General features: G+C 40.6%; 1 protein-coding gene across 1 annotated transcript in view; it reads right to left on the bottom strand.

Annotated features, from left to right (window-relative positions):
* ptgfrnb (prostaglandin F2 receptor inhibitor b) overlaps positions 1–8,491 on the bottom strand; it is a 24,086-nt gene extending 15,595 nt beyond the window's left edge. Inside the window, exons 1-4 of the mRNA XM_030779005.1 lie at positions 8,482–8,491; positions 7,610–7,975; positions 4,129–4,539; positions 2,577–2,942 (exon numbers count right to left, since the gene is read on the bottom strand). Coding sequence (XP_030634865.1) covers positions 2,577–2,942; positions 4,129–4,539; positions 7,610–7,975; positions 8,482–8,491 — 1,153 coding nt within the window. The remainder of the gene's footprint in view (positions 1–2,576; positions 2,943–4,128; positions 4,540–7,609; positions 7,976–8,481) is intronic.
* Between the last annotated feature and the right edge of the window lie 1,511 nt (positions 8,492–10,002).

Here is a 10,002-nt window from a genome sequence, read left to right as displayed (position 1 = left end):
CTATGATCATGTTGTCATTCTGCAAGTCACTTATTACAGGTGAAAAACCCATCAATTTCTAAAAAACTTCCTTTGCATTCATAAACTTTCACAGTGAAATAGCAAACTTAAGTGGCATTGCTTAACCTTTTAGAAGTAATAACGCAGGAGTTTTATGGTCAGTGTTTGCACTGGCAAACGTAAAATTAATTTTAACAGAGATATGCGTGCATTCCACGGTGATAAGGGTCCACTGAGTCTCAGCCCATGTAATGAGCGAGTGAGAATGTGTCTGCCAGTATTATAATATTAGTATGATGATGATGAAGCCAGCTTAAACTACTCAGCTTAAAATAGTCCACTCTGACTCATTTGCCTTAAGGCACTTTGAATGAGTGGGAGGCCAACAGGGAGTAGTACATTCAAAAAGCTAGAGGCAAACCTTGGATCAAGTGTAACATCCTAACGAGACTAAGCATTGCCCATCTTTGAGATCTTTTAAGGTTTTCAGCCATCAGTCAACAAACTCAACGAGGCAACAGATATATAACGTAGCTACAACAACCACATAACAACTAAAAGCTCGAGAAATTGCGTTAAATTACATATTATTATCCATTAGGAAACTTAATCAATCAGCAAATGCAGGCCAATGTTCTCACAAGATTTAACAGCATTGGAATGGTAGGATACCTGCCACTGTGTAGCAGAAGTGCTGTTAGCGCCATATGTGTGCTATATATCTACGTTCTTCCAGAGCTAACCCTGTTATTTGTCTTTCTGTCTGACCTTGGAGGAATTGGTCTCCCACTGGACAGCTCTTGGCTATGGCCACTTCAGGATGTCAAAAACAATGCCTTGCCATTTGTAGGCTTCTAAGTCTTTTCGTTGTATGTATGTGTTATGTTTCTGTAGGTTGTTTCTGACGTTATCCCGGAATTCCCTCCCTTTTGCTTTAGACTCTTCCTAAGCATTCCAGGATTTTCCCAAGGATGTTTGAAAACAAGGAAATTCTCCTCTTGAGCAATTACAATGTAACTATGTAACTTAACCAGAAAAACGTATGTAGGTACTAGTGTGGCCTCACGGAAAAAGAATTTGTCGGTTTAACGTGTTTTCAGACAGCCAAAGGCATACTGTCTTTCTGTTGTCGCATTTTGGCCAAGTCATATTTCATGAATTTCCATGCCACCCACTCAGCAAAACAAAGCAAAACAAAACAAAAAACAAATATAGATAACAGAGGTATTTCTACATCTTGTTGGTACAGGGCGAATAAAGGTGTGAATTAAAATTAAAAACTTTAATGAGAAAGACTCCAAAGTCTCTCTATGGAGAACTGAGAAAAATGTGGGGAAAAAAAACCCCACTAGTGTTCTATTGCACCCGATAGAGGATTTACAACTGGTGAAGGAACCCTCTGGAAAGCAGCTATTTTTGACTTCTCCTCTGATCTGTCTGAAAGTAAACAATACTTGTAAATGAATGATCCATAACACCCTAAAAATCCTATAGCCTTCACTCTAACCACATCTATAATTTGAATCACAAAGTGGTACAATCCTCCAACCCAACACTGGCCAATGTTTCCTCAACCCCAGTCCTTTAAATAGCATTCTTCTGCTCACAGTTAGGAGTGCCCACACATGTCCTTTTGATGCATTGGTTGTTGACATCTTGGTTCTCAAGAACCTGTGCGTCGTTGTACTCACAGACACCCTAAAAAGGAAGTGCCGTACTAAAAAGAGGTGCCGACAGCCTGAAACCCTGCCTCTGAAGAGCAAAACAGAGGAAAGATTTAAACAGGCATGTAAGCGATAACTGATTAGCAACACTTTGACTAAGCGGCAGGACAAATTGATAAGCCATGCAGAAAACCCCACACCCCTAAACGTCACATTCCATGAGCATAAGCTTACACTTGGCTGCTCTTTGTGTTAGTGAGACTAATAACCATATAATAACCAATTCCCATCCTGCTATTATACAGTATAATAATAACCTGCCATTTGAGATTTTATTATGGAGGTCTTCTGTCAGACAGTATACACAGCTTGATTTCCTTAAAAGGATCAGAATGATTACTGGAATTACAAACAAATCAGATCTAAATTATAAAGGGAAACACAGCCAGCATTAACACTTTCAGGTATGAGATGTAGAAAAGATTCTCTTTTTTTTATTATGTGCTATTAATTTTAACCACGGAGACATTCAAGCATTCCACAAAGGGCTTATAAATTAGACATAATTTAATGGTATAAGGGATATAGGATGTTAAATATTACTGTGATTAAACTAGCTTAAACTATGTAGCTTAAGAGTAACTTCTTTAATGCATGTAAGGTCACATATCAGTCAGTGTCAGTTAGATCTAGATGCTGTTACTGTTGGTTAGATCTAGATGCTGACCGCCAGATGTGAAAAGAAAACCAAGCAAAACACAGTACAGTGTTTTCTCCCAATCATCTTTATACGACAGACAGCAAAGGCTATTATCTAGATTCTGGCCCGACAGTGAAACATTCTAAATGTACGCAGGGAGAGCGTTACACGACATGTTTCAGAGAAAGGCAAAAAAAAACCAAAACCCTCACCTTTTTGACCGACCACCACCAGTACAGGCTTAGATGTCTTTTTCGCTGATTGGTACCATTGGCCACCACTGAGGGGTACCCAGGCATTCACCCTACACGAATAGAGCCCTGAGTCAGAGAGCTCCAGGCTTCCAACTGTCAGCCTGAAATCGCTCTCACCCACCCGCGTCACTCTCACTGCGTCTGAGGAGTTTGCCACCAGTCCGTTACGAGCCATGTGGATGAGCACCTGCGTGTCATTCAGCAGCCACGTCACCTCCAGGCCCAAGTCGGCCTTGTCTTCCATGGAAACCGAGCAGGTGAGGGAGAGCGGGTCGCCCACGCTCAAAGGAGAAACGTCCTCGACTTTGACAGTGAGAGAGTCCACTGAAAGACAACAGACAGATCGTTTAAACTGGGTTTACAAGAAGTTGGTATGAATGGTTGAATGGTCATTTTGAGAGATATGAGAGGCAATTTTCTATTGGGCAACAGACAAGGGCTGAGAACATTAAATTTAAAGGTCTGAGAGACTTCATGAATTACGGAATATACTTGTTACTCACTCTGAAATACAGATTTTATGATAGACCTAAAGCAACACATAACATTTAATGCATCACTGGTCATAACATTTCTCTTTTGGTGAAAAGAGGCATTCGTGTGAAAGTATGAAACTTATTCATATTCTATTGTACAATCATCAGTGTTTGAGGAACACAAATCTGGGAAATCCTTAACATGTTGACATTCTTCTGTCAGATTCTTGGTTACATTTAGTGCGGAGGTAGTGCGGAGTTAAGGAGCAGAGTGGGCTGATTTCTCCTGTCTGTCCAGTTTCTGTAGACTGCCCTTTAGCAGCACAGACACAGCCTCTATCTCATTCCTTTTCTTAATGAAAAACTATGCAGTGGTGTTGACAGTCTATATGGTAACCTGGGAGGTGGAATACCCTTGGCAACGAAAAACTCAAACAGACTGGACTGTGAGAAAAGTCTGAAGACAGAACAAACAGGACATGAAGGAACACAGACTTGAAATACTATTTATTGGACTCTGTCTCTCTCTCTCTCTCTCTCTCTGTCTCACACACACAAACACACACACACACGTACACACACACACACACTCACTCACACATGCACACACACACACACACACACACACATACACACACACTGATAAATAGTAATTTGATCTTATTAATAGTACGTTTCACCAACTTAACATAAGTAATTCCCATGTATTCGGCTTAACAAGCATATGTATATGAGCTGGGCTGGAATACTTATTTTGGGTTAAAGTTTTCAGATTTTCAGTTGTTACGCATGTGTTATGCAAATTATTCTACTGCATCCCCTGTTTATGCAGATGATAAGTATCAGTATCAGGATATTATCATCTTCCTATCTGTAAACAAAGGCATAGCACCTTGTCCTCTAAGTTGAGCTTTGCATAAATTACCAGTGTTTCATACTGTAACTTTTTTGCTCGCTCATTCTCTCTCTCTCTCTCTCTCTCTATCTCTCTCTCTCACACACACACACACACACATTTATTTCTCAGTCCTAACCTGTGGGTGTCACGGTGACTTTGCCCATGTCTGAGCTCTTCTCCTGAATCTTTTGCCAGGCTCCGCCCACCTCCTTTGTCCACTGCCTGGCTGTGCAGACATACACCCCCTGGTCAGTGGGTAGAGCTCTGGACAGAACCAGGCCGAAGGATCCGGGACTACCCAGATTCAGACGAAGGCCTCCATCTTCATAGCGCTGGAGGTAGTGACCTCCGACCGTCACGCCCATCTCAGGCCCAAATGTCAGGATGTCCTCGGCAGGTGACGTCCCTTTCCTGACTGACCAGTTGATGGAAAGGTAGCTACCCTCAGTGAAATCATGGGTGACATTACAGAGAAGAGTACCTGATTTGCCCTCAGGTACCACAGGCTTCGGCATCTCAGAGGTAATGATGAGACTGTCGCTAATCACTGTTGGAGGGGAAATGGCATTTAAAAAAACAAAAAACAAAAAAAGAATTAATTAGGCTGCATGTGTGCGTGCTTGGATTCTGATCATTTGAACCCCTGATCAGGGCAAACACCCAGACGCAGACACAGACACACACACACACACACACACACACACACACACACACATTACATAAGTAAGGGTTATGCAAAGGAGGAAATCCCACTGACTCTTTAAATAGTAAAGGGTTCAACTGATATAATGATGAGGATGTAATTTCACATAGTAAGTGAAATATGAAATAGCTAATGATGACAAGCTGGAGTCAAACAAACAGGTAATGAAGTCCCTATAGTGCAACAAAATCCCAGAAAAGTGATGCATCCTCTTCATAAAATGTACATCTGTTAAAACGGATTTGCTCTTTTCACTAACGCTGAATAGCTGAATGAGGCTGGACCTCTGTTGGACAATGTACAGTTGGATTTAACTTCTGACTGCATATATCATGAGCTTCTCATTCTTATCTTGAAGAAAAGACCATGAAATCTTTCATTGACCGTATCACCGCTGATTTTCATCAAGCCGATGACCTAGTTTGGTTGTACCTTATATTTTCATGGGCCCTTTCCCAACTCTATCTTTGGCATCTGAAAGAATCATAAATTCACACTGTTGTCATCGGTGCCCTTATTTCACATGTCATAAATATTTCATTGGTGTCTAATGGCATTGGAAGATTTGTAGCTGTCACTGCTTTGGTGCTTCACTCATATACAGCAAGTGAAAATAGAGTTTGTACGGTTGACCAATGCATTTCCACTTTAGTCCAATTTAGTTTCCTTTGACCTGAAAGCCACGTTATCAGCACAAGTGAGTCAATGGTACTGTTTGCTGAGGCACACCTTCACATAACCAATATTACCTTGATCAAACAATGAGAAATTACACTGCAAATTTCCATTGTTAAACTGTAATAAAGATTTTTGGACAGTCATAGCCTGACTCAGGCTAAAACATGCCTACCTCAGTTTGGTAAAGATTTATCTTTGATTCACAGATTCATACTTTGCTTTGGGCCATGTTTTGCATTTGTTCCTATATTTAGTCACAGTGATTTGCGTATAGTAGTAATAGCCATTGAAATATAGTCTAAACTAGCACTACACCTCAGACGAAATCACTTTCATACAACTGAATTGAAAATGAATGGACATTATTTACTGTTTATTATTGTAACAACATTTTTAATTTTCATTTTTATTCAAATGCAATTATACTTCCATACACTTCTATACTATATTTTTGCTGATTATTCAAAATAAATTACACTTTTACTCTTCTGCTTTCACTCTTAATGAAAATCAAATATTCTTTTTTTCAGTCTGCATTTATTTATTCACTGTTCAAAGGAACATAATTTGCATGACAGCTTTTCAAGCTCTAAAAATGAAAACAAATCTCGGCCCATAACAACGCTTTCAGTATACGAAAACCGCTGACAGAAAACCACATTTTTGTCTTTAAAAACATGTTACAAGACAGATACTTCTGACAGTAAAGTCACATGGTTTGGTGGAAAACATTTGTGGGGTTTGCAATAAATTTTTATTGTTTGAGATGTGCTGATATAACGATGCTAGAACCGGACGGGCCAGTAATGAATGACAACATGAAGCAGAAACTCATAGGTAAAGCAGAGCAGGACCCTGTGGGTAAAGTATGCATAAAACAGGATGATGGCCTGTCAACATCATGTGCTTTATCCATTGCTACACATGTAACTTCTAACAAGTCATTAAGGCATTATTTTTGAAGACTACAGTACAGCGGCCATATAACAGCCCTGTGCGGTTCTTATGCAAACACAGTCAGTCTACTTGATATTGTTTTTTCCAATTTATTACAACAAACTCTCACTTGAGTAACCTGTCAGTTTTGATAAATCTTCTTTTGCTTAGCACTGTAAACTTTATGTATACGGTGGCTGAGACTTGCCAAAATCCATGACATGTGGGCATCAGTAGATCTGTGTATCACGCAAAAGCGAGCAGGAGTTAGTCTGTCACCTGACTGCAGCAGGGTTTACGTGACGCTTTGTGTCATGGCACTTGAGTAAATCACACTAAACCAACACACCACGGTGCCTCTGGCAAGCAGCTGAGCGTGGGGTGACTAAAGCAGTCCCCAAGGGGAGACAACGTCTGTTGCTCCATCAAGGATCTAAAATCCTCTTCCACTGAATTTCACAACATTATCCTCATAGACGTCCGCAGTCTTTATAATACGCAGAATGTACTAATTGTTCACTGGTAGTTAAGTACGATACACTGTAAATGTCACGCGTGGTAGCAATGTTACAAAATACAATAGTTTTTGTTCCTTCTGTATGATGTAAATACTGTGCACTATCCACAATCCTTCATCAAACCAGCCAAAATAAAACCAGCCAATATCAAAGCAACCAACCCGAGATAAAGCCTTGAAGTACAGTTGACTTTCAAGAAAAAACAAAATCTTTTTTTTTTCACCCATTTAAAAAATGTACACTTGTTCAGACCAGTCTTCTGTTGTCTTATAAACTGAGAGATTCTGCTGGTTCTGTGGGCTGGACTGTCACTGGCCTTGAAGGACAGCAGAAGCTAAAGAAAAGAACTAGGTGCAAATAAATAGCAGAGATTCTGTTCAGTCGTCCATATAGGCCATAACACTGCTCAATGGCAAAATGGCACTCATGATCTAATACGGCTGACTGAACAGCCACAAGTCATTCATAATGGACCTGGCCTTTCTCTAGCTTATAGAGATTTTCAGTTGTGTGTTTCTGTGCATGTGCATGTGTGTGTATGTATGCGTGTGTTTAAATATGGGTGTGTGTTCATGTCCATGTGTATGAGGGTATGTTTTCTTCACACACTAATAGCCATACCTAATATGTCCATACAGTACTTTGTTCTGTGAGAACCATGGGAGAGTAAGCTCCTTAGTCTTCTTGACACACTGTTCTTTACAACAACCAACACACACACACACACAAACACACACACACACACACACACACTAACACACACACTATAGCAGAGAACCCACCTCGGAGCTGCACGTCTGCATGATAATTGCCGGCGATGACTGTATCGGTGCTTGGAGTACTGCACTGGTAGGTGGCGCTGTCAGTTACCCTCACCCCTCTGATTTTCAGCTCTGCAGAGCTGTCACTTAAGCGATTTATACTGATGTCCCCACTGTCCACGCGATCCCTTAGGGATTGGTCTGAGTACGAGGGGTCGAAGGAGGAGATTAATTTGACGGCATCCGACCCCCGCAGCACATTCCATTCAAAGTCCTGTTCACTCGGACCCTCGTAGTCTGAGACATCACAGCGAATGGCCACCTCCTGGCCCTCCACACGCAGCAAAGGGCCTGTGGGCACAGTCACTATCCTGGACCAACAGAGACCTGCACACACACACAGAAACGCACACAAAATGTGTGGTTACATGGATGTCTCTTTTGGCAAAAAGAACAGCCTTGGATTAAATACAGCAGGAAGCATGCTGTCTCACACATTCTGTTTCTAGCTCACACACATGCGCGTGCGTGCGCGCACACACACACACACAAACACAAACACAAGCACACACACAAGCACACACACAAACCCAAAAAAATCACACACACACACACACACACACACACACACACACACACACACACACACACACACAATGTTTCACAATTATTGTCTGCAGTTGCCATTGCAGCTTCACTCTTTCAGAGGAGGAGGAGAGTAACAAAACTAAAAGTGGAACTGGTTTGTCCACGTTCACTCTGAGAACAGGACTTGTCTGAACAGTACCAGACGCAGGCGGAAGCGAGCGTGAGAACTCAAGTCCTACGAATCCAACAGACCCAGTCTATTCAAACCTGGTCCTCAAATCTAAGTGTTCAGCTACTTCTGTTACCAGCAGCCATTATATCATCGACTGCCTGAAACTTGCACACACTTGTTTTGTGTGTAGAAATCAGAACTTAATTAGAAGCACTGAGGGCAAAACCAACAACATTTTTCTCGCTTCCAAGTCTACGTTTAAATAAACATTTCACTACAATATATCAGGCAGCCAAACAGGAGACCAGTAATCTACAGGGTCCGTAAGTATTTATCGATGTCACAATCTTGTCACCAGCCATGAGTCTGATTGGTCATGTAACTTGACACGGAATTCAGCAAAACTTTGTGCATTAGGCCACATTTACTCTTCTTTTCTGAGGAATTAGAAAAGGATTTACATTGTGGAATCTGGTCTTTCACCAAGTACTGAAGACAGGGTAAACAACATTAGGTAATTGATATCACTGTGTGAGCTTTGTAAGAGTGAACAATGCTCTTACAATAGCTCATTCATAAGCTATACATTTGTTCTTTGGTTGTAGTTGATAAAAGGAGACCTCAAACTTGTCATCTGACCAGAACTACCTTTTGTTTTGTAGATTTTAACCATGGTATCAAATTGCTATTTTGTTCATACACAAATAAACAGACAAATGCACACGTATCTGTTTCAGTTTATTTGTCAAATGTCCACTGTGAGGGTGTGCTCATTCAAATACTATTATATTACTTTTATATCTATAATAATATAAATATTAACACCTTAAATTAACTGACAGTTCAGGGGATCAAAGTATTGTTATAGCAGCATTCTAAACTGCACTATATAGGTTCACTATATATAGGCATTTATTGTAAGAGCTTCGTAGTCAAAACATATATAGGAAAGTATTTTGGGAACCTGAATGATGTATACAATTTCCAAGAGAACGGAAAGAGAGGAAAGGGAGGAGAGGGCTTCAACACTCTCTGCCTGGCATAAACAGTTCGTTTGTTTACTGCTTACAGGAGGTAAATATGGAACGCATGCACGCATATGCAATCCGCCTGACCTACCCATTCACAGACACACACACACACACACACACACACACACACACACGTACACACAAACAAACACAACCACAATGCACTCACATACACTAACAGCAGGAGGACTAGGAGCTTTTAAGCTGCCGACATTTGATCATGTCCCACTGTACTAATTTAAGCATCAGAAGGTCTGGCCAAGTGAGGTACACTATGACGTATACGTTCACATCAAGCTACAATGAACAGTGCAAACACACACATGCATATTCAATCACACACACACATGCAACCAAGCACTCTAACTGACAAAAAAAATGCTATAACTGACAAACACTGATTAACAAACACTCCAAAACATTGATAAACACACACATGCACACATATTGCTAACGAAGTATAATGCTGATCTACTTTGTCTTTTCTTTTTATGTATGTATTCATTAATATATTGTCATGTTTATGACAAATACATATAACATTAGCTTGCTTTGACATCACTTGCTCATATGAACATTTCAGACACACACACACACACACACGCAGAAACAGAAGAACCATT

Source organism: Chanos chanos, chromosome 7 (assembly GCF_902362185.1).
Source record: "Chanos chanos chromosome 7, fChaCha1.1, whole genome shotgun sequence".
Taxonomy (NCBI): Eukaryota; Metazoa; Chordata; class Actinopteri; order Gonorynchiformes; family Chanidae; genus Chanos; species Chanos chanos.
The sequence above is the reverse complement of the archived record's forward strand: the minus strand, read 5'-3'. Positions and strand labels throughout refer to the sequence as shown.